General features: G+C 40.6%; 1 protein-coding gene across 1 annotated transcript in view; it reads left to right on the top strand.

Annotated features, from left to right (window-relative positions):
- The window catches only part of LOC134336850 (NADPH--cytochrome P450 reductase-like), a 102,147-nt gene that overhangs the window by 40,546 nt on the left and 37,442 nt on the right, over positions 1-24,159 (top strand). Inside the window, exons 3-4 of the mRNA XM_063031428.1 lie at positions 6,700-6,748; positions 10,016-10,144. Coding sequence (XP_062887498.1) covers positions 6,700-6,748; positions 10,016-10,144 — 178 coding nt within the window. The remainder of the gene's footprint in view (positions 1-6,699; positions 6,749-10,015; positions 10,145-24,159) is intronic.

Here is a 24,159-nt window from a genome sequence, read left to right as displayed (position 1 = left end):
GGCTACTATAGTTGACTCCTTGGTGTAGGTTAATAAAAGGGAGTTGGTAGGTATGTATGAGAAACTAAGTTGCAGGACTACTGGGGACACAAAATGAATCAACACATAATACTGGATAAACTCAGCAGGTCAGACAGCATCTATAGAGAAAAAGAACAGTTGACGTTTTGGGCCAAGACACTTCTTCAGGAATAAAAAGAAGGAAGTGGAGGCCAGGATGAAATGGTGGGAGAAGCACAAGTCTGGCAGTGATAAGTGAATCTAGGTGGGAGGGGGTAAATAGGTAGCTGAGGGAGGGAGTGGGAATGATGCGAATAAGCTGAGAGATAAAGGATTGAAGTTGCAAAAGGCTGAAAAATATGGAATCTGATAGGGGAGCACCATGGACCTTGAATGGAATAAAAGGAAGATGAAAGACCAGAGAAGGTGTGGGTTGTGAGAGTGGGAGAGGGAAAGGGAAAAGATAATGGGGTCAGAAGGGAAAGGGAAAATGAGTGGATGTGGGGCAGGGAGGAGAGAAGAGAGGCACAGGGGAATGGTTGATAAAAGTCAATGTGGATGCCATACTAGAGTAAGGAGTGGGACCAGAAATAAGTGATTTGTAAATATAGATGAGGTATTCGAAGTTGAGAAGTTTTTTAACTATGACATTGGAAGTTAATAAACTGTAGTGTAGCCATGAACAATTTTGAAAAGTGTTGTATAGATCCCAAGACCCCTATTCAATCCTAATCTTTGCTGTCCCTATAGAGTGTGAAATCTTTCTGTATATACTCTGATTCTCTTGGATTTCTTTCAGATTCTGCCAGTGTGGATTTTCCCTCAAGTAAGTGGGTGTTAGAAGAATTGGTAGGTGGGGAAAGAGTAGATGATCATATAAATGTATAGGTTACATGAAAATGGAGAAAAAGACTGATGGGAATATTCTGAGGGCCAGCATTCACATGATGGGCCAAATAGCAGCCTCCTATGTCGCACAAAAAATCTGAAGTGTTAAAAAGGTGAGAGTTCTGGATTTTGTTAGAGGCAATCAAGGAGAAAGCACTCTTGGGACAGTGGTCCTGCTTCAGTTCGATTGAACGTAATTAAAGGAAAAGGACAAAGATAAAGTGGGAGTAAAGGTTTTTCATTGCATTTATACCAATTTTGCAAATTAAGTGATTTTAGCCACAGTGACCAGAAATGACTGCTTGAGGATAAATGGGTTTCGCAACAATGGAAGGCATTGAGATGATTCAAATGGTTCTGTTCATTATCAGAGAATGTATACAGTATACAACCTGCAATACATGTCTTCGCAGACATCCATGAAAAACAGAAGAACCCAAAAGAATGAACAACAGAAAAACATTAGAACCCCAAAGCCCCCTCTCCCCCATCCATTATAGCAAAAGTGTCAATACCCACCACCCACCAAGCAATAGCAAAGCATGCAAAGAGAGACCATGAACTGCAGTCACAAAAACAGGTTCTTTCTCTCATTTACAAGGGACAGAACGATATTAGTCTGCCGGGTTGCTTTTTATTCCGAGATTCTCTGACTTGAGAATCGGCAGCAAACTCTCACCCCCCCGCCCCCCACCATCGAGAGAGAGAGAGGGTGTGTGACTGCTCAACTACAGAGACCTCTGTCCATACATTCATCACAGCAAAATCCTGATGTTCCTTTCCCCACGACGCCTCAGTTGGCAACACCAGCCTGGAATCAGTTGCCCACGCCAGCCTGGAATTGGTTGTCCACAGGGCCTCAACCAGAGGCACCATTTTCCAAGCCCCATCTGAAGAATGTCAGAAAACAGTTGGCCAGCAAGCTCTAGGAATGGGAACTCATCCGCTGTTTTTTTTTAAAAAGAAAACCTTAGTTTGAGTGTATTTGCAGATCATGACCTTGAAAGAACCCTAACCACCTTGAAAAAGGGGAAAAAAGAGACATCAAAGAGAGAAATTTAAGCTGTTTCTGCAGTTGAGCTCGAAGAGGCAGCCACTTGGTGCCATCTTAAGTCTGCCCAGTTAGTTTGGGGTAAATGTTCTCACACAAAAAACAAAGTTGTCAAAATTGTAGGATTGTCAAAAACAAGAGAAAATTGCAGATGCTGGAAATCCAAGCAACACACGCAATGCTGGAGGAACTCTGCAGGCCAAGGCAACATCTATGGAAAAGAGTACAGTCGTCATTTCGAGCTGAGAAGGGTCTTGGCTCGAAATGTCGACAGTACTGTTTTCCATAGATGCCTGGCCTGCTGAGTTTCTCTAGCATTTTGTGTGAGGATTGTCAAGCCTAGAGCCCCCTGGATTATTAGATGCTTAGATGGGTAGTACAAAAACGAAATCTGTTAGACACCAGGAGCTGAATACAGCTATTAGTTGATTTCCCAAAGAGAAGCTTTCCTGAAAATTGTCTAATTGAGCAAAATTTCATAAAACTGAAAGATTTAGTACAGTACATTGTAGGTATTTCATTACAATGTATTTCTCTCTTGGAGAATACTAGGATATTTGATGTAGCAGGAAGTCCCTTCATAAGTAGAAGGGACATTTTCCAAAGTATTGAATCTGTTGAAGATAAAATATTACAAATTAAACATGCTTAAATTTAAAAAAACACAGATGCAGCAGAAAACCAAGAAGACAATGCAAAATGCATGGGTGAAATTGGAAAGGAAATTAAGAAATGAGATGGTTTCCAATGTTATAGGCAAGTAATATCCAGAAAATTAAAAATCCTGTTTCGTGTTCAGAGAGAGCCAAAGGATAACTAGTAGACTAGTAAGGTCTAATGTGGTTTAAAGTGGTAGCCTCTGCGTATAGGCAGATGACATGAGTAAGGTCCTTGAATAACTTGCAACTCTCCACAAAAGTGTGTGATGTTGATGTTGAGATTAAGCTGTATGGGTGAAATATTGGATGCAATATGCAATGTAAGTGGAGATGAAAATTAATTGCTACACCAGGAGGGACTATATTAGAGTATTTTTTTTAAAAAAGAAAAAATTGTGGAGGCTCTGGCTGCAAGAGTTAATGGCAGAATGTGGGAGTGCTGTTGACCTTTAAAACAGAATGGGCAAACCATGTAATGAACTAATTTAGCTTCAATGACATTGTTATAATCCATTGTACGAGACAGTATAAACCTTGTACTGTGTTCTGCTCCGGTTATGATGGTACAGGAGTGATTAATTGCAATAGAGACCATGCAAACATATGATGACGTTGGCAGGACTGGCAAACTATATCTTGAAAAAAGGTCAGATAAGCTGGAGTTTTTTTTGGATCAGAATCAGGTTTGTTACTATTGACTGGTATGTCATGAAATTTGTTTTTTTCAAACTGCAATACAGTGAAAAGACATAAATCAGAAAGACAAGGTATGATTTAAGTGAGGTTAATAAATCTAAGGATCCCAGGCAATAAATAGGCTTTTCTCTTATTACAGAGACCAAAAGCAAGCAATCATAGGTTTTAAGCAATTGCTGGAAGGAGACAAATGTTTTCACCCAGAGTCTAAATACACAGATGGAATATGAGGTGTTGTCCCTCCAACCTAAGTGTGGCCTCAGCACAACAGCGGGGGAGGTTATTGATAAACATATCTGAATGGGAAGTGGCCACTGGGAGATTCTGATTTTTCTAGCAGACAGCACTCAGCGAAGCAGTCTCCCAGTCTACGTCGGGTCTCACTGATATGCAGGAGGCCACATCGGGAGCTCCAGACACAGTGTAGGAACCCAACAGACTCACAGGTGAAGTGTCGCCTCACCCGGAAGGACTGTTTGGGGCCCTGAATGCTAGTAAGAGAGTAATTGTAGGAGTATGTGTAGCACTTGTTCTGTTTGCAAGGATAAATGCCAGGAGGGAGATCAGTGGGGAGGGACAAATGGATAAGGGAGTCACAGAGGGAATGATCCCTGCAGAAAGCAGAAAGGTGTGGGGGCGGGGGTAGGGAAGGATGTGCTTGGTGGTGGGATCCCGTTGCAGCTAGTGGAATTCTACCCATTACATTCATTTCACCATGTTCCTGTAGCTGCATTGGATTCAGGTACAGGATTAGGTGTGTGGGCATTGCGTTAATGGGTTAGTACACCTGAGCAGGTTGTCCACAAGGTCAGAATGAAGAGAGGCATCTGATGTTTCCTTGTAGATGCTAACACGAAGCTGGAACTGATCCATTGTTTGGGTGTCAGATTTCATTTGGAAGGCCACTGGGAAATGGCTGTACGCAACTCTGCTTTTACTGCAGATTTAGTGTTAACATGATTTGTTAGTTATCTAGAGTAATTCCTGTTCATTAAGTAACTAATCAGTACTTTATTTAACTTTAACAGCAAAATGCAGGAACAGGAGAAGGCTAAGATTTGTTGCTATTCAGTGAGGTTATAGGTGATTCGTACTACCTTAGTTTTTTACGTCCTGACATTCTCACCGAACAAATTCTGTCTAGGCCTCATGAAGGTTCCTCCAGCTTTCTGTGTGTGCTATTTTGATTTCTGGCATCTGCAAATTTTCTCTTGTTTGAAATTCTGTGCAATGTGGTTTGAAATGTTTAAGTGGCTAAGCTTTTTCCCTTTGGAAGGAAGGGAATTATTTCCTGTTCAGCATTTCACTCTTATTATTCTTTTGTCTGTGTTCTTGCTCTCTAACTGCTCCAATTTATTCATTGTGCAGATAACTTTGTTTGCAGCTTATCCCCATGGTTACCCTGGCTTTACCCATCAGAGACGGCCTTCTCCCCATTCTTCCTGTAGTTTAACAAGCTGCTACTCTTAACCAAGCTTTGGCCTGAAACGCTCAATGGTTCATTTTAATGTCAGAGATGGTATACAGTATACAACCTGAGATCCTTGCTTTTCGCTGACATTCATGAAACCAGGAGAAAAAACCCCAAAGAATGAATGACAGAAAAACATTAGAACCCCAAAGCCCACATCCTCCCTCCCACACACAGGAAGTAGCAAGGCATCATTCCTCCGCCTTCCCAACTTGTTCAAGCAGAAAGCGTCAGCCCCCACTACCCACCAAGCAATAGCAAGTCCCCAGAGACCATGATCCATAGACAATCAAAAACTAGAATTAGAATTATTTTGCACATTACAGATGTAGTTCTTAGAATGTAATACTTGCTACCTTGGTAAAGATAATGTAGATGCCTATAAAATTGGACAACTACATGAAAGATGTGCTGGAAACCTGACATTTGCATATGGGATGAGAAGAGATCCTAACCCTAACTCAGTACTGAATAGTTGGGCTGAATAGCTTATTTTGCCAAATCTGAAAAATCTACGGCACTGGTAAGGTTATTCAGTCATGTTTTCATTATCTATCAAAAAGACACTGTTTGAGTTAATTACACAGGACTTCAGAATTGTTTACAATACACACATTGTTCGCTTGTTCTCAGAATGATTTGGCTCACATTTGAGAGTTGCAAGTCTGATTTCTGACCATGCGCTGTTATAATATTGATGCTCCATTGCATTTAATTCACTTTTTCAAATATGGTACAGTAGAGTAATAAATTTTCTTGCGAATAAGGGAAGTTTAAAGACACTTACCATATGAGTTTAATGGGAAAACAGCAAATGGACCCCTAATATGTGATGGGAGGGCGGTAAATCATCTGTTGAGCCAGATGCCAAAAGCTTGAAATTTTTAAATATTAATTTAGTGCATTATTGATGTTTTAGGTAACTAGCAAAAGAACTGGAATGAGTTGCATTTTAATTTGGCAAGTTGATTTAGAAATAGCTGAAAGAATTGTGGAAAACTTTGAAAAAAGATGAAATAAGTAGGGATAATTGACAATAGGCAAAGCAAGGGCAAGAGCAGGCATGTGGTTTTAATTGGCTCTTTGCAACAAATAATTCAAGGCAACTTGGTGGGCTGAGCCACCATCTGTGCTGTTATGATTTTGATTTATTTGCACAATATAAACTCATTTTCCTTAAAGTATAATGTGGAAGGATAGTAGTGATGTGAAATTTTTAGCATTTTGTATGGAATTGGTAGACATTTATTTTTCACTGGTGAATGATTGTGAACAATGATGTAGAACTTATATTTTGACGTTCAGTAATTCAGAGAAGTAGGGAAGGCCATCTCACAAGGACTAATGATTTACAAAAAGGTTCACAGATTTTTGCCTTTTTGCCTTTTTGCTCTGAACCTCATAGCTTGGCACTGAACGCCACACTGTGCACCTGGGCCAGCCCTATACCAGCCTCCACAGTTTTGCAAAGTGAAGCAGTGGAAATGGAGGACAAGGATTTTCACCAGCTCCCAGCACAGTAATATGCAGCCCAGTGCAAATTTGTTTTTAAGCATATAGCTGTGCGATCTTGCGAGTGGTCAGATTGGAGGGCAGAAGAGTTGTAACAAATTAACTCTGTATTGGGTCGCACTAAACAAGGTGTAGGTTGGGTTGAGTTGACTAGAATTGCCCACCTTGACAGCAAATAGTTAATAGATGGGGTAATTAAGGTTGTTGATCGAATCATCTGATAGCATGTCTTAGGACAAGATAAAATAAATGTGTGTCTTGCATTTTCCTTTGGTAGTATGGGTGATAACAAAATGATTAGCTAGATCTTGTCAGTCACTGCACAGGTACTATTAAGACTTGGCTGTCATAAAGAAATCCTTCAACAGCTATCAAGGTTCTTGTTCAGATCCTGTGTCTAAGGACTCAATTTATCTTTTCAGAACACCAGCAGTACGAGAAACCAGCTTCATTGAAAAAATGAAGAAAACAGTAAGTGCATTTTTCACTGTTGATATATATTGTGGGAGATTAATGCAGTCAGTCATTATATGGAGCAGACAGTATTGAACTGGTTTCCTTTCTACCAATTTTGTAGTTTTCTAATAGGTTTCTCTATATACCAAGTAGAACTAAATTGCACTTCACAAGCTTCCTACTTTACTTCCTCTGTGCAGAGTCCACTTTATTTTGATCATCTTGGTAAACTATTTGCTGAGATTAATTCTAATTTACTTTTCACTATTTTGGATTTTCACAACAGTTGTGGTTTAATCATGTTGTGCTCCAGATTTATCTTCTCCACTCGTTTCTGTTCCATCAGCTCCTTAAGAACCTCTTTCAGATACCATGGCCATCTTAAAAACAAGTTTAGTTTCTTGACATTAGGCAGCCTTGTGACATTATGCATTAGTCTTTTATTTTCTTCCTCTGAGGCATACATTCTTGTAAAGATGTACTTAGTCTTGACCCTCATTGTTCCAAGGAGAACAGTACTACATGTTCCATCCTCTTCTTGTGAATTAAAAGCCTTTATCTCTGAAAAACTTGGATAATCTTTCCTTTTAATAATTCTCCTGAAGTAAGTTCAGAATTGGCCACATTCAGCTGAGACAGGTTAGTAATATACCTCTTTCCATATTGGACCTCCATAGCTGGTGTGTGTTTACATCGTTTAAAATGTGTTAGGGAGTTAAGTCATTCTGAAGCTTTAAGCTATATTCATTACTCCTTTCTGCCATTTTTGTAAGTTTATATTGCAGTTTTGGTCATCAAGGATATTTTTAATGAAAAGACTTAATATCTCAAATGAGTCCTGGCAAAGTCATTTGCTTCCCCGGGTGGAAAACATTATTATTACACCACTGAGCCAATTCTGTAAGCAAGCTGCCACTTTCTGATTAACTTCATGGGCTTTGATCATTTTAGTTACTACTTAGTTTAATTTTTTTCCCATAAGTCCATATACAGTACACACATCGCACAGATTGATGAATTGTCTGTGTTACGTTACCAACAGTTCACTGTTATAAAGCCAAGGAGGGTCTCCTTGAACATTCTGTGTGACTTTCCAATTTTGTTCATGATGGCTCTCATTCATTTCCCCACCACTGGCATTAATCTTGTGTTCATAACCTTTACATTTGAGTAGGACACTGTTTAACCTGTCCAACAAGCTTGCACAATAAACCTCAAATAATCAGCTATTTAACTGTTTGGAAATTCTTAAGGTTCGGCATCTGGCTGTTCAGGTGATAGTCACCGTGCACTCTTCTCACTGGCTGGGTTCACTACGTCGCTCATCTTTTTTTACTGTGCAGTATCTTAAAATAGAAGTAAATTAACTGTTTTGGGGTATTGGAATAAAGCATACTAAAGTCCAGAAAATCTGTAAGCAGGGCTCCACCGAGGTCCGAAGCATGTTGGATTAATGGAGTTTTAATTAATAGCCAAATCTCCACATGAGAATTCAGCATTTTTTAAGCTCCTGCGGTTCTCGATTTCATCTAAATCACAGCCTCTTGTCTAGTTGAGATTTCAATATACTGACCAAACAAAAGTCTGAGCCAACTTTCCTCATTGATGACTATAGCAAACTGTGCAATATGCTCTATCAGTTTTATTCTTAGCATATTTTAATGCTGTCTGCAGTAATCTAGCTAAAACTTAGAGTAGTGAATGACTGCTTCTTATTCCTTCACATCTGGCAGTATAACTGCAGTACTCTATAGTTCCTTGTGCAAATAGTCAGCCACAGCTACCCTTTGTTCACATAAATGAATATTACACCAAAGATTTTGATCAATTTAACTACAAATTTTTATTTGTGAATCCTTTTCACAGTAGAGCCCAAAAAACAGGGAAAATTGTAAAGCATGAAAAAGTAAATATTCAAACACTGAAATGTCAGTGGTTCAAAAATATTCATTCCCCTTTGCTCAGTACTTAGATGAACCACCTCTCAGTCTGTATTAGTTATGCAGAATGTGATGGAGCAAGATTTAACATTTTACTGTCATTCTTTGGGGTTCTCTTCTGTTTTTGTGGATGTCTGCGAAGAGCAAGAATTTTGGGTTCTCTGATATTAAATGGAGCCATTGAACCATTGAAGATTTGCCCATTCCTCCTTGTAAAATTGCTCAATCTGTGTCAGGTTAGTTGGGGAGTGGCAGTGGACAGCAGTCTTGAGGTCTTGTCAGATATGTTTGATCGGTTTAAGCTCAGAACTCTGGGCCACTCAAGGACGTCAATTTTCTTCATATGAAGCCACTCCATGGTTGCTCTGGGAGTGTGTTTGGATCATTGCCCTGCTGAAAAACAAGCTTCCTTACCAGTTTAAGCTTTCTAATAGAGGCTAGCAAATTTTTATCCAGGATCTGTCTGCATTTAGCAGCATTCATCTTACCATCAATCCTGACTAGATTTCCAGTCTCTGTTGCTGAAAAGCATCCCCATAGAGTGATGCTACCTCCATCATACTTTACAGTAGGGATGGTGTTACTTGGCTGAAGGTCAGCATTAGATTTATGCCACACACACTGCTTAATGTTGAAGCCAAAAGGTTTCACTTTAGTCTCATCTGACCACAATACCTCCTTCCACATCATTACAGTATCTTCTAAGTGATGCTTTGCAAAGTGTTTATGGGCAAGAATTTTATTTTTTGAGCCAGGAACTGCTGCAGCTCGTTCAGAGTGACTGTTGATGTCAATAGTAACTTATAAGTGCCTTTCTTCTCCGGCGACTAAGCTTAAAAGAGTGGCCTAAGCTAGTCAGTGTGACTGTGGTTTCATATTTTTTCCACTTTTTCATGAAGGACTGCACCGAGCTCTGCGGTGTGTTCAGTGCTTTTGAGATGGTCTTGTACTCTTCCCCAAATCTTTGCTTCTCTATAATCATCTCCCAGACTTGAATGTTCTTTTGTCTTCATTTTAATTTTGTCTGTTGAAAATCTACCATACTGTTGGACGTTTCCAGCCTCACAATTTTGGTTTCTCATTTTTAGTAAATTGTTTTACAGGGTTTGGAGTTTTTATTTTCATTTAACATGATGTACACAGTTTTGTAGATTAGCTCAAAAAATCCTCCTTCAATATATTTTAAATTTAAAAAGAGACAATAAAATGTGTAAATAGTTGTGGGGAGCTGAATACTTTAAGTCTGTTTATATGTTTATGTGAAGACTATCCTAGAGGCTTCATATGTCAAATACCTCTTAAACATATTCTTCTTTTGCCTGTATTCTACTCTTCTCTGCAGGGAAAAAGCATGGTTGTATTTTATGGCTCTCAAACAGGAACAGCAGAAGAGTTTGCCAACCGACTTGCTAAAGATGCTCAACGTTATGGAATGCGGGGGATGGCCACTGATCCAGAGGAGTACGATATGGTTAGTACAAAGTTTTCTGGCCAACGATGGGAAACCCTAACTCTAAACTGAGGAAACCAAAGTATATTTGCCAACTAGTCAACCTTTTGGAAAGGGAGGGACTTCCATATTTGCAATATTGGACCCCCTTGCAAAGAGGCAGGCAGAAAGGAACAAAGTAGCGGCAAAAAAAAAGGATAGAAAACATTGCAAGATTTGCCCTGACAAAATCTTCATCAATATCCAAAGTAAAAATCATCAATGTTGAGCAGTTTTAAATTGAACAAATGCAAATACAGTGGATTCTGGTTAATTGGGAGACATTGGGACCAGTACATTTTTGTCCCAGTGTACCAAACTCATATAGTAAACTTAGAGTAAATGATGTTGAAATTGATAAGGTCATAACCATCAGACAAAAGAGCAGAAGTTGGCCATTCGGCCCATCGAGTCTGCTCCGCCATTTTATCATGAGCTGATCCATTCTCCCATTTAGTCCCACTCCCCCGCCTTCTCACCATAACCTTTGATGCCCTGGCTACTCAGATACCTATCAATCTTGCCTTAAATACACCCAATGACTTGGCCTCCACTGCCACCCATGGCAACAAATTCCATAGATTCACCACCCTCTGGCTAAAAAAATTTCTTAGCATCTCTGTTCTGAATGGGCACCCTTCAATCCTCAAGTCATGCCCTCTCGTACTAGACTCCCTCATCATGGGAAACAACTTTGCCACATCCACTCTTTCCATCCCTTTCAACATTCGAAATGTTTCTATGAGGTCCCCCCTCATTCTTCTAAACTCCAAGGAATACAGTCCAAGAGTGGACAAACGTTCCTCATATGTTAACCCTCTCATTCCCGGAATCATTCTAGTGAATCTTCTCTGTACCCTCTCCAATGTCAGCACATCCTTTCTTAAATAAGGAGACCAAAACGGCCCACAGTACTCCAAGTGAGGTCTCACCAGCGCCTTATAGAGCCTCAATATCACATCCCTGCTCCTATACTCTATTCCTCTGGAAATGAATGCCAACATTGAATTCGCCTTCTTTACCACCGACTCAACCTGGAGGTTAACTTTAAGGGAATCCTGTACGAGGACTCCCAAGTCCCGTTGCATCTCAGAACTTTGAATTCTCTCCCCATTTAAATAATAGTCTGCCCATTTATTTCTTCTGGCAAAGTGCATAACCATACACTTTCCAACATTGTATTTCATTTGCCACTTCTTTGCCCATTCTTCCAATCTATCCAAGTCTCTCTGCAGACTCTCTGTTTCCTCAGCACTACCGGCCCCTCCACCTATCTTCGTATCGTCAGCAAACTTAGCCACAAAGCCATCTATTCCATAATCCAAATCGTTGATGTACAACGTAAAAAGAAGCGGCCCCAACACAGACCCCTGTGGAACACCACTGGTAACTGGCAGCCAACCAGAATAGGATCCCTTTATTCCCACTCTCTGTTTCCTGCCAATCAGCCAACACCCTATCCACGTATGTAACTTCCCCATAATTCCATGAGCTCTTATCTTGTTAGGTAGCCTCATGTGTGGCACCTTGTCAAAGGCCTTCTGAAAATCCAAATATACAACATCCACTGCATCTCCCTTGTCTAGCCTACTTGTAATTTCCTCAAAAAATTGTAATAAGTTTGTCAGGCAGGATTTTCCTTTAAGAAAACCATGCTGAGTTCTGCCTATCTAGTCATATGCCTCCAGGTACTCCGTAACCTCATCTTTGACAATCGACTCCAACAATTTCCCAACCACCGATGTCAAGCTAACAGGTCTATAATTTCCTTTTTGCTTCCTTGCCCCCTTCTTAAATAGCAGAGTGACATTTGCAATCTTCCAGTCGTCCGCAACCATTCCAGAATCTATCAACTTTTGAAAGATCATCGCTAATGCCTCCGCAATCTCCATGGCTACTTCCTGCAGAACACGAAGGTGCATTCCATCTGGTCCGGGAGATTTATCGACCTTTAGACTATTCAGCTTCCTGAGTACTTTCTCTGTCATAATTGTGACTGTGCACACTTCTCTTCCCTGCCACCCTTGAGTGTCCGGTATACTGCTGATGTCTTCCTCAATGAAGACTGATGCAAAATACTCGTTCAGTTCCTCCGCCATCTCCTTCTCTCCCATTTACAATTTCTCAAGCATCATTTTCTATCAGTCCTATATCTACTCTCACCTGTCTTTTACTCTTTATATACTTGAAAAAGCTTTTAGTATCCTCTTTGAAATTATTTGCTAGCTTCCTTTCATAGTTCATCTTTTCCCTCTTAATGACCTTCTTAGTTTCCTTTTGTAAGCTTTTAAAAACTTCCCAATCCTCTGTCTTCCCACTAATTTTTGCTTCCTTGTATGCCCTCTCCTTTGCTTTAACTTTGGCTTTGACTTCTCTTGTCAGCCATGGTCGCATCCTTTTTCCATTCGAAAATTTCTTCTTTTTTGGAATATACCTGTCTTGCACCTTCCTCACTTCTCGCATAAACTCCAGCCACTGCTGCTCTGTGTCCTTCCCACCAGTGTCCCTTTCCAGTCAACTTTGGCCAGTTCCCCTCTCATGCCACTATAATTTCCTTTACTCCACTGAAATACCGACACATCAGGTTTCAGCTTCTCTTTTTCAAATTTCACAGTGAACTCAATCATGTTATGATGATTGTCTCCTAAGAGTTCCTTCACCTCAATCTCTCTAATCACCTCTGGTTCATTACACAATACCCAATCCAGTACAGCCGATCCCCTGGTGGGCTCAACAACAAGCTGTTCTAAAAAGCCATCTCGCAGACATTCTACAAATTCTCTCTCTTGAGATCCAGTGCCGACCTTATTTTCCCAATCCACTTGCATGTTAAAATCCCTCATAATTATCATAATACTGCCCTTCTGACAAGACTTTTCTATTTCCTATTGTAATTTGTAGTCCACATCACTGCAGCTGTTTGGAGGCCTGTATATAACTGCCATCAGGGTCCTTTTACCCCTGTGATTTCTTAGCTCAACCCGTAAAGATTCTGCACCTTCTGATCCTATGTCACCTCTTTCTAATGATTTGATATCATTTACCAATAAAGCCACGCCTCCCCCTCTTCCTACCTTCCTATCCTTCCGATGCACCGTGTATCCTTGGACGTTCAGCTCTCAGAGACATGCATCCTTTAGCCACGTCTCAGTGATGGCCACAATATCATACCTGCCAATCTGTAGCTGTACGACAAGATCATCACCTTATTCCTTATGCTGCGTGCATTTAAGTATAACACCTTAAGACCAGTATTTGGTACTGTTCGCTTTGATTGCACTGCAACTCATCCCAATGGCTACAAATTTACCCCATCATCTGCCTGTCTTTCCTGACATCTTTACTGCTCACCATCTTAGATTTATTTCTGTTTTCCCCTTCCTCTGCTCTATCATTCCAGTTCTCATCCCCCTGCCAAATTAGTTTAAACCCTCCCTAACAGCTCTGTTAAACCTTCCCGCCTCGATATTGGTCCCCTTCAGGTTCAGGTGTAACCTGTCCATTTTGAACAGGTCATAATTCCCCCAGAAGAGATCCCAATGATCCAAGAATCCGAAGCCCTGCCCCCTGCACCAGTCTCTCAGCCACGCATTCATCTGCCTGATCCTACTCTTCTTGCCCTCACTAGCACATAGCACAGGTAGCATTCGCGAGATTGCTACCCTGGAGGTCCTGCTTCTCAGCTTCCTTCCTAACTCCTGGAAATCTCTCTTCAGGACTTCCTCCCTTCTCCTATCTATGTCATTGGTACCAACATGTACCAAGACAACTGGCTGCTCGCCCTCTCCCTTCAGAATATTCTGGACCTGATCCGAGACATCCCGTACCCTGGCACCTGGGAGGCAACACACCATGCGGGTATCTCTCTCAGGCTCACAGAATCGCTGTCTGTTCCCCTGAATATGGAATCCCCTATGACTACCGCATTCCTCTTCTCCCTCCTTCCCTCCTGCACAACAGCGCCAGGCTCAGTGCCAGAGATCCGGTCACCGTGGGCGTCCCCTGTCAGGTCATCCCCCTCAACAGCATCCAGGACAAGATATTTATTGCTGAGGGGGACAGCCACAGGGGTGCTCTCCACTATCGGGGCATTTTCCTTCCCTCTCCTGACAGTCACCCAAGTATCTGAAACAAAATTTTTAGGAGTGGTAATAGATAATAAATTAAGCTGGAAATCACATATAAATTATGTCAAAGCAAAAATGTCAAAACCTATTGCAATGCTGTACAAAGCGCAAGATTTTTAAAATCAGGAATCTTTGTATACATTATACTGTTCACTTATAGTCCCATACATGACTTACTGTGTAGAGTTATGGGGAAATAAATACAAACTTAATCTTTCTACTCCAAAAGAAAGTCATACGAATTGTAAATAAGACAAGTTATTATGAGCCAACCAATCCACTATTTATTCAACTAAACACTTTTAAAATTCAGAGATTTCATAGATTTTAAAATAATACAAATTATGTATAAAGTAAAAAATTGACAGCTACCATAAAGTATCCAAAGGTTGTTTAAAATGAGAGAAAGTTGGCCTGATTTGAGAGGAACATGTATTCAAAAACAAAGGATAAGAACAAATGCATAAAATCATTGTATTTCAGTCAGAGGGGTGAATCTATGGAATAGTTGTGAGAATTTAAAAAGATGTACCACACTTAACGAGTTTAAAAAATTATTTAAAAATTTAATGAACAAATATAAAATACGTGATTTAAAATGAATGGGAGTAATGTAAATTTGGAATTGGAATTGGGTTTTGTGTTAAAAGATTATGAAATTTTTTGTTTTGGTGTGATGATGCCAAATATGTTGTTGTATAAGTAAGAAGAGTAGGCGTAATAAGCTGTAGCTTCAGCCTACACCCTTTCGGTCTGTTTTAAAGAATATCTACCTTTTTTGTTTTAATTTTGTCCTACGAAATCATCGTTGAAAATGATGCTTTTTGTTCTGTTTGTACTGACCGAAATAAATTTCATTCATTCATTCATTTATTCATTCCCAATTAAGCAGCTACCCAATTAGTTGAATATATTGAAATAGTTTAACAATGCATTAAAAAAGAGACAAACCACTATTTAACTGAGTAACAAATTATATATTTGATGAAATACAGAACAAATTAGAATACTGTCAATACTACTGCAGTACTATAAAACTATTAGTTCCTAATAGTTATCAATGCTGCTGCGTTCTTTTAATTGACTGTAAATTAACACGATCAGCTCGGACACCTAGTGTAGAAAATAGACTGCCTTTGTACAATGTTATCAAAGATTGTTCTCCAAGTCTTCATTTGCACTGTAACATTCAAGATGATTGTCGATATCTTCAAATTCTTTGAATTCCTAACTTGGAGCAATTAGGTTGTTTCATTTTCACTGCCAGCCATTTCTGGCATCTCCAAGTGTGAATGTTTCTCCACAGTGAGTATAACAGTTCTGAATTGTCTTGCGACATATTAGTGGCAAAAAACACTGCTTTTTGAACACAAGCACACACAACTACACTATTTTAAAAACTGTTTGCTTTAAGCACAGTGTAGTGTCTAATGGCCACACAAGTGTATGAGTCTGACACTAGTTGGATACTGTTCAACAACAGTCTCCTGCCCCAATTAAGCAGCATAGTGTCTTAAATAAATGAAGTTAATTCGGGCTATTTTCTCAATTAGTTTTTGTTCTTTAGTAGTTGTCCCAAATAAGCAGCTGCCCCAATTAACTGGAATCCACTGTAATTAGAAATAGTTTACTGTGATTGCTATCAAAGAAAAAAACAATCAGGACTGCAATTATTTGAGATTTTTAACATTTAAACATTATTCCACCTGAAACATTACCCAAGTTTCATTAGCTAGCAATTTAAAACATAACCTGACAAGCTTTGAATCTGTCATCAGGCTCTTAGGGATTGGATCCTCCTATAGCAGCGTGAATATCTGTAATTTTAAAAATAAATTCATTGTCTACATTCTTCATTTAGTTTAATTACTTTGAGTAGTTTTGCATTTGGCTGTGTTATTGAGGATGGAACTTGACATTTCCCTGTAGAGCATGTGACTGGGAAAATAATTACAACCATTTGTCCTTGTGCTCAGTGCCAGGTTCAGTTTTTCATGTATTACACAATTGTAGGGGTCATGGCTTAAAAAATCTTCTTGAAGCTGCTGCAAAAGATGTGTGGGAGAAAGTGATAGACTGCGGGAGGATATTGATAAACTGATGAGGTAGGCTGAAAACTGCCAAATGCAATTCAGTCTGGAGAAGTACGATATTGTGTTTGTAGACATCAAACAATACAGAGGAATGTACATCCAGTTGAAGGATTCTGAAAAATGTAGAGAAAATAATCGGATGCTAAAGATAGCAGGCCATGGCAAAGAGGTAGTTACCAAAGATTGTTGCATGTTTCCTTTTTTAGCCAAGATGTTGAATAGGAAGATCATACCTGAACTGTGTAACAGGTGTAATGGTACAACAGGAAAGATGTGGTCAATGAGGTATAGAGAAAATTTCAAAGAATATTGCCAACTTGGAAAAGGTAACTTTTTTAAGAGAACTTTGAAAATAACTCTTGAAAAAGGCTGAGGAAGTTTGATAGAAAGTATTAAAAAAATCAAATCAATCAAAACAGAGTACATGGTAACAGGCTGCTCCTTAGTAGAACAGCTGAGGACCAGAGGTCGTAGGTATAACACAAAATTGAAGAGGATTGAATGGTGGACAAAACTTCTGGGGGTGGGATAGAAAGATGGGTTGGAATGTGCTGACTGCAAATGTGGTGGAGGCAGACATAAAGCAATTTCTGTGTGTGACCAAATACAAGGAACAGGAATGGAAAGCCATAGCAGTGATTGTTGCATGTAGTCCTTATTCTGAATTTGCTTTTGAAACGAGTGAGCTTGGGTTGATCTCCCCCATTGACACTACCAGCATACCCTAGAGAAAACAGTAGTTTACCAGGGCACAGGCTGATTGAGAATGGGCTATAGTTACGAACCCTGAACTCCAATAACGATAGGGAGAAAACTGGCATCTCTAAACATGAGCAGTGTGAAGAGTATTGTGTGTTGTGTTAACGCCTTGCAATACCTTGTCACGATCAAGGGTAGATGTGGCTTTTCTACAGGAGTATGAGTTGCCACACCTGCCTTTAGAGGTGGTCACAGTGCAACCTTGCACTCATTGTCAGGAAGATCAAGGAATTGATTGTGGATTTAAGGAAGGGGAAGTTAAGGGAACACACACTCGTCCTCATCATAGGATCAGAAGTGGAAAGGGTGAGTAGTTTCAAGTTCCCGGGTGTCAACATCTCTGAAAATCTATCCTGAGCCCAACATATTGATGTAGTTACATGACAATGGCTATATTTCATTAGAAGTCTGAGAAAACAGCTGACCTATCTCACTCTTGTACGTCTTCTCGTCACCATTTGAAATTCTACCAACAATGGTTGTGTCATCAGCAAATTTATTGATGGCATTTGAGCTGTGCCTAGCAACATAGTTGTGGGTGTAGAGTAGAGCAGCTGGCTAAGTATGTATCCTTGAAGTATGCCAGTGTTCATTGTCAGCACGGAGGAGATGTCATGGGGGGGATGGGAGGGGGGACACGTGGAATTAACAATCAACACTGGCACTCCTCAGGGATGTGTGCTTAGCCCATTGCTCTACCCTCTCTATACCCATGACTGTGTGGCTAGGCATAGCTCAAATGCTATCTATAAAGTTGTTGGGTGTGGAAGTGAGAGGAACCCTAAGAGGTGAGGAAGTGAGAAGCAGCGCTCTCTGCCTCTGAATCCTCCAAGGGCAGCTTCCAGCCCAGGGTCCACACCGTGGAGTGGATTGAAATGTGCTCCGTCTTCTTCCAAAAGGTTCATGGGGGAGCTCTATGATCCACAACCTTAAGAAAGAGGGTGGCTTGGTAATATGCTCACAGACAGACACACTTCAGTTTGATTGGGATCCCTCAACTTACCTATGAGTCGTAGGGACGCTTTAGCATGTCTTGAACTAGTGAGGCCTGGCCGTGCCCATCCCTCTCGAGGGCAGACCACAGCAGATGTCCTCCAACTCGGTGGCTTACCCTGGTCTTAAACACGTGGTCATTGTGGTCCTTCGGGGGGCTCATTCGTCCTGGCTGGTGACTTCGTCGACGAGATCCTTTGCCAATTGGTGCCTTGTTACCACCACCCCCACACATCATTTAGCCTGCCGGCTGAAGTGCTGTACTGGGGTGTGCCACTTGGAGGCAGACGTGAGAGATTTAGGAGATGGATGAGGACCAGTGATGCCTGTCCACCATACAAGGTAGAGTGCAGCTGCCAGACATCAAAGGTACATTACTACCTCTATCCAGAGCTGCCTCCACCCCAGAGATATACTAACATCCTGCAGATCCATGTATGCTGGTCTGTACGACAGAAAGTTTACAGAAAACACAGCTTCCCAGACTTTTCCTGTCCTGGATGATAACGTGGGCCAGCCTGATTACGGAGGAACAGTTTATTCTTGTTCTAACTTGTCTCAATAGGCCAGAGGAACATTTCAGAGGTTTAGGTACATGGTTTAGATATAGAGGGATGGTGGTAAATAAACAAGCTAAGATGGACATCTTGGTTGGTATGGATAAGTTGGGCCAAAGAGCATTCCATCCTCTAATTGAATAAAGAGTTCCAGGGAAGCAGAAGAGGCAACCTCATTAAGTATATTTAAGACATGGTTAGATACCTTTTTGCATAGAAGAGGAATTAAAGGTTCTGGCAGGTAGGTGGAGTTGAGTCCACGGCCAGATCAGCTACGAACAGCGGAGCAGGCCTATTCTTCCTATTTCTTACGTTATAGTTCATAGTCATACTTTATTGATCCCGGGAGAAATTGGTTTTTGTTACAGTTGCACTATAAATAATAAACAGTAATAGAACCATAAATAGTTAAATAGTAATATGTAAATTATGCCAGTAAATTATGAAATAAGTCCAGGACCAGCCTATTGGCTCAGGGTGTCTGACCCTCCAAGGGAGGAGTTGTAAAGTTTGATGGCCACAGGCAGGAATGACTTCCTATGATGCTCTGTGTTGCATCTCGGTGGAATGAGTCTCTGGCTGAATGTACTCCTGTGCCCACCCAGTACATTATGTAGTGGATGGGAGACATTGACCAAGATGGCATGCAAATTAGACAGCATCCTCTTTTCAGACACCACCGTGAGAGAGTCCAGTTCCATCCCCACAACATCACTGGCCTTACGAATTACGAATTATATACTGTATGTTCATGCTTGTATTATTTAACTGGTTATCTGCACTGAAAACAGTGAAGTATTCTTTAGGTTCAGGGCTATGGAAAGAGCTCGTGGTGACCTTTTATCTGCAAGATGTACGCAGTACTCTGCTGCTGGGAATGATTGCAAGGGCTAAGGCTCGGGCTATAGAAATTGAGATTGTCTGGATTTTCTTTGCCCTATTTCTATTGCCATGGCACTCTCTAACTTGGAAGTTAATATTTACAGACAGGATTAAGGAAGTGTGGAGGGAAGGTTTTTTAAGCCTGGAGATTGAGGATGCCTATGTTTTCTGTAAATTACAAGATTTTCTTTGTTCAGGGAGACAACAGTAATAGGATATTTGAATGTGACTTATGTAGGATTGCGGAATTTGGCAGCTAAGTGGAACCGTTATAAGGGGTAAGAATATGGCAGCTAAATAAGAGGTGGGAGTCAATAATCAAGTTCTGCTTGAGGTTAAATAAATTTAAGATTGTGAACAGATGAGTTTGCCTTTGTTCAATTGAATTTGAAATGTGTATGGAAAATAGTGTAAGTGAAATTCGAAGGTATTGGCTGTATTGTCATTGGCACCATTCTTACATTTGACGGAAAGAAGCTGCAGAGGGTTGTAAATTTAGTTGGCTCCATCTTGGATACTTGCCTACAAAGTACCCAGGACATCTTCAAGGAGCAGTGTCTTAGAAAGGCAGCGTCCATTATTAATGACCTCCACCACCCAGGGCGTGCCCTTTGCTCACTGTTACCATCGGGTTGGATGTACAGAAGCCTGAAGGCACACACTCAGCGATTCAGGAACAGCTTCTTCCCCTCTGCCATCCGATTTCTAAATGGACATTAAACCCTTAGACACTACCTCACTTTTTAAAAATATATCTGCTTTTGCATGATTTTTAATCAACTCAATATATGTATACAGTAATTGATTTACTTATTATTTTTTTCTTTTATATTATTGCATTGAACTGCTGCTGCTAAGTTAACAAATTACATGACAAATGCTGGTGATAATAAATCTGATTCTGATTTAAAAGGCTACTAAATTCTACCACTCTGGGTTTAAAAAAAAAACTTGCCTCAACTTCAGAGTCTTCAGCAATAGTTTCGTTTCTTTGTAGAAAGAAATCAGAATGGCAAGTTCTGGGTACAAGTCCACCCATTATGTGGACAAGGGAGAGAAGAATAACTTGGGTGGAGCCTAGTTCTTATAGCAGGCTTTTTTGTATTAGCATGGCAACTGGTGGAACCCTAGTTCATTATACAAACTTGATTAGTGCGTTGTGTTGGAGAACAACAGGAAAACATAGCAACAGGAGTATAGACCATTCATCCTTTTCTGTTGGCTTCACAGTTCATAATAGTAGAGTTTGATTACAAGTCAATCAACCTTTTACCTTGATGTCATTACCATTGACATAACAAAAATAGTCATTGATTGATTCTTTTTAATGATTTCAGAGACTTTTTCCAGAATACTTGAATTTCCAACTACCTTTTTGTCTGCTGAAATACCCTAGTTGTCCTGTTTATCTGTCCCAGTGGAAATAATTTCCTGTTTTTAACCTTGCATTATTTATTTATAAGAATATCACTCTTTGAGAACCAAGAATTGCTAGAATAGAGCACTCAATACAAAAAAAACTTGGTGGTTAGCTGAATGAGGGTCCCCGACACAAAACATTGATTGTCCATTTCCCTCCATAGACTGCCTGACGCACCCCCCCCCCCGAGTTCCTCCAACACTTGGTGTGTTGCTGGTGGTTAGAGGAGATGACTCAAGAGTAAAATGGATGAAGATATGAACAGACAGGAGTGTAAAGATGATGGAACACTTTCGTGTAACATTAACACCACAGGCTGATTGGGTTGAACGGCCTGTTTCTATAACATTCTGCAAAGGGAACTGTATGGTTGGAGGTGCCATCTATAGAATGGAGCAATAGATTAAGCCCTACCTGCACTATGCTGTTTGATTATAACCAGGGTCGAGAATTCCCCTTGCATCTTGATTAATATTTATTTCCTGAGCTATCATTTCTTAAGTTTGATCATTGTCTCATGATAATTTACAGGGTCACAATGAGCACAGATTGCCAGCTGCATTTCTTGCATTGCAGTGGTGCTGGTATTTCAGAAATATTTGGCTGCAAACCTCCATTTTGAAAGTGGCGTAAATAGAACACAGGTCTATTTCTTTTCTCCTACAAACGTTTAGAGAGAACAAATTGCATCATAGAGTTTAGGAAAATATTTAGATAAGCAACTATGTGCAATATTAGCCAGCATGGCACAAAAGGAGAGCTGAAATTTTAGGATTGTACTGAAATCAGGATTGTGGCAAGGAGATGGATTTGAGTTGGGGAATAGTAGTAAGAAGTTGACCATCCTGGGAGTGCTGTGCAAAAAATAATCCATTCCCAATGCACACATTCTGATTACGAATGTAGAATCAGAGATTCAAGTTGTCTCCTCAATCTGCTTATCTTCCACTGGTTTGCCTCTTGTTTCCACCCACAATGAAATGTGCTTATAACCCTGATGCAAAGAGTAATGGGGCTAGATCTACAGTGCACCAGCTACAACATAGAGCAGGTGTGTGGGAGAGCAGACTGAATAGATAAAGAAGATCTGCTGTGATTGCCTGATAACTTAAATAATGTGGGTTCCTGGACAATTATGGCTGCATTATTGCTATGTGACTCTACTGAAATAAACAGGAATTCGTAAGCAAACTGGCAACATAACAATAATTATCAACAGATAGAATGTTCAATAATAATTTTGAGCCCTGAGAAGTCAGATTTACCAGGGTAGATAGGAAATTTTAAATAATTGGATAAATCGGGAATAAAAAGCTAGCATTGGCAGTAGTGACTAATCCATCTAGTATACTGACTTTCAGAGAAAAGGATTGTCTGGCCTATTTGTGATCCAAAACAATCAGCAGTATGGTTTTTAACAGTCACCTGAAATGGCTAAGTTAGCCAGTAAAAGGGCAACCAGTAACAGGCCAGCCATACTACGAATGATTTCTTTAAGAGATTGGGATTTGCTCATCCCAGACTCTGTCTCTATAATTTTGTAGGTACACTGACTAATTGGTGCACCATAGTGAAATGTAGAAATTAAAATATTTAGTGTTTTGAACTGGCATACATGTTGCATTTTCACACAAAAAATGCTGGTGAACGCAGCAGGCCAGGCAGCATCTATAGGAAGAGGTACAGTCGACATTTCGGGCCGAGACCCTTCATCAGGGCTAACTGAAAGAAGAGACAGTAAGAGATTTGAAAGTGGGAGGGGGAGGGAGAGATCCGAAATGATAGGAGAAGACAGGAGGGGGAGGGATGGAGCTAAGAGCTGGAATGTTGATTGGCAAAAGGGATACGAGGCTGGAGAAGGGAGAGGATCATGGGACGGGAGGCCTAGGGAGAAAGAAAGGGGGAGGAGGGAAAAACCCAGAGGATGGGCAAGGAGTTATAGTGAGAGGGACGGGGAGAAAAGAAGAGAGGAAAAAAAAGGGGAAAGAAATAATGAAGCAATAAAATAAGGGATGGGGTACAAAGGGGAGCTGGGGCATTAATGGAAGTTAGAGAAGTCAATGTTCATGCCATCAGGTTGGAAGCTACCCAGACGGAATATAAGGTGTTGTTCCTCCAACCTGAGTGTGGCTTTATCTAGACACAGCCCTTCCAGGTGAGGCGACACTTTACCTGTAAGTTGGCTGGGGTGATATACTGCGTCCGGTGCTCCCCATGCGGCCTTCTATATATTGGCGACGCAGGCTGGGAGACCATTTCGCTGAACACCTACGCTTTTCTTTCCCCTTTTTTTTTTCTTTTTTTTTTCTTCCTCTGTTCCTCTCACTATAACTCCTTGCCCATCCTCTGGGTTTCCCCCTTTCTTTCTCCCTAGGCCTCCCGTCCCATGATCCTCTCCCTTCTCCAGCCTCGTATCCCTTTTGCCAATCAACATCCCAGCTCTTAGATGCATCCCTCCCCCTCCTGTCTTCTCCTATCATTTTGGATCTCCCCCTCCCCCTCCCACTTTCAAATCTCTTACTAGCTCTTCCTTCAGTTAGTCCTGATGAAGGGTCTTGGCCCGAAATGTCGACTGTACCTCTTCCTATAGATGCTGCCTGGCCTGCTGCGTTCACCAGCATTTTTTGTGTGTGTTGCTTGAATTTCCAGAATCTGCAGATTTCTTCGTGTTTGCATGGTGCATTTTGTTATTTTTGTTCTTTTCAGTTTGTTTAACCACTAAATGTCACACTGATTTCAGCCTAACTTCCACAGTCTGATTTAAGAAGCTGTCACAGAGCCGTGCAGTGCAGTGACATGCCCTTTAGACTACCATATCCATGATGACCTTCATGCCCATCTACACTAATCCCATCAGTCTGCATTAGGACTGTATACTGTATGCCTTGCTTACTTGAATGCCTTTCTAAATGGCTCTTAAACATAGTGGTTACTTCTCGTTACAGATATCACCCACTCTCAAGAAAATCTTTCCCCTCAAATCCTCACTCTCTTCTTAAGTGAACTCATTATTTAAACAAAGCCCCTCTTCAAACTATTCAATACGTAAAAGCTAAAGAGGGCAAACTAGTATGCAGCAAGATTGGGCTTTATTCAGATTGTGAAAACTTGAACTTACTCAAGAGGGATAAGCCATGTTAACAGCTTTTTAAGTGTGGGTCCAAGT

The sequence above is a fragment of the Mobula hypostoma genome, chromosome 23 (genome assembly GCF_963921235.1).
Source record: "Mobula hypostoma chromosome 23, sMobHyp1.1, whole genome shotgun sequence".
Classification (NCBI taxonomy): domain Eukaryota; kingdom Metazoa; phylum Chordata; class Chondrichthyes; order Myliobatiformes; family Myliobatidae; genus Mobula; species Mobula hypostoma.
Note: the sequence above shows the minus strand (reverse complement) of the source record. Positions and strands in the feature narration are given on the sequence as shown.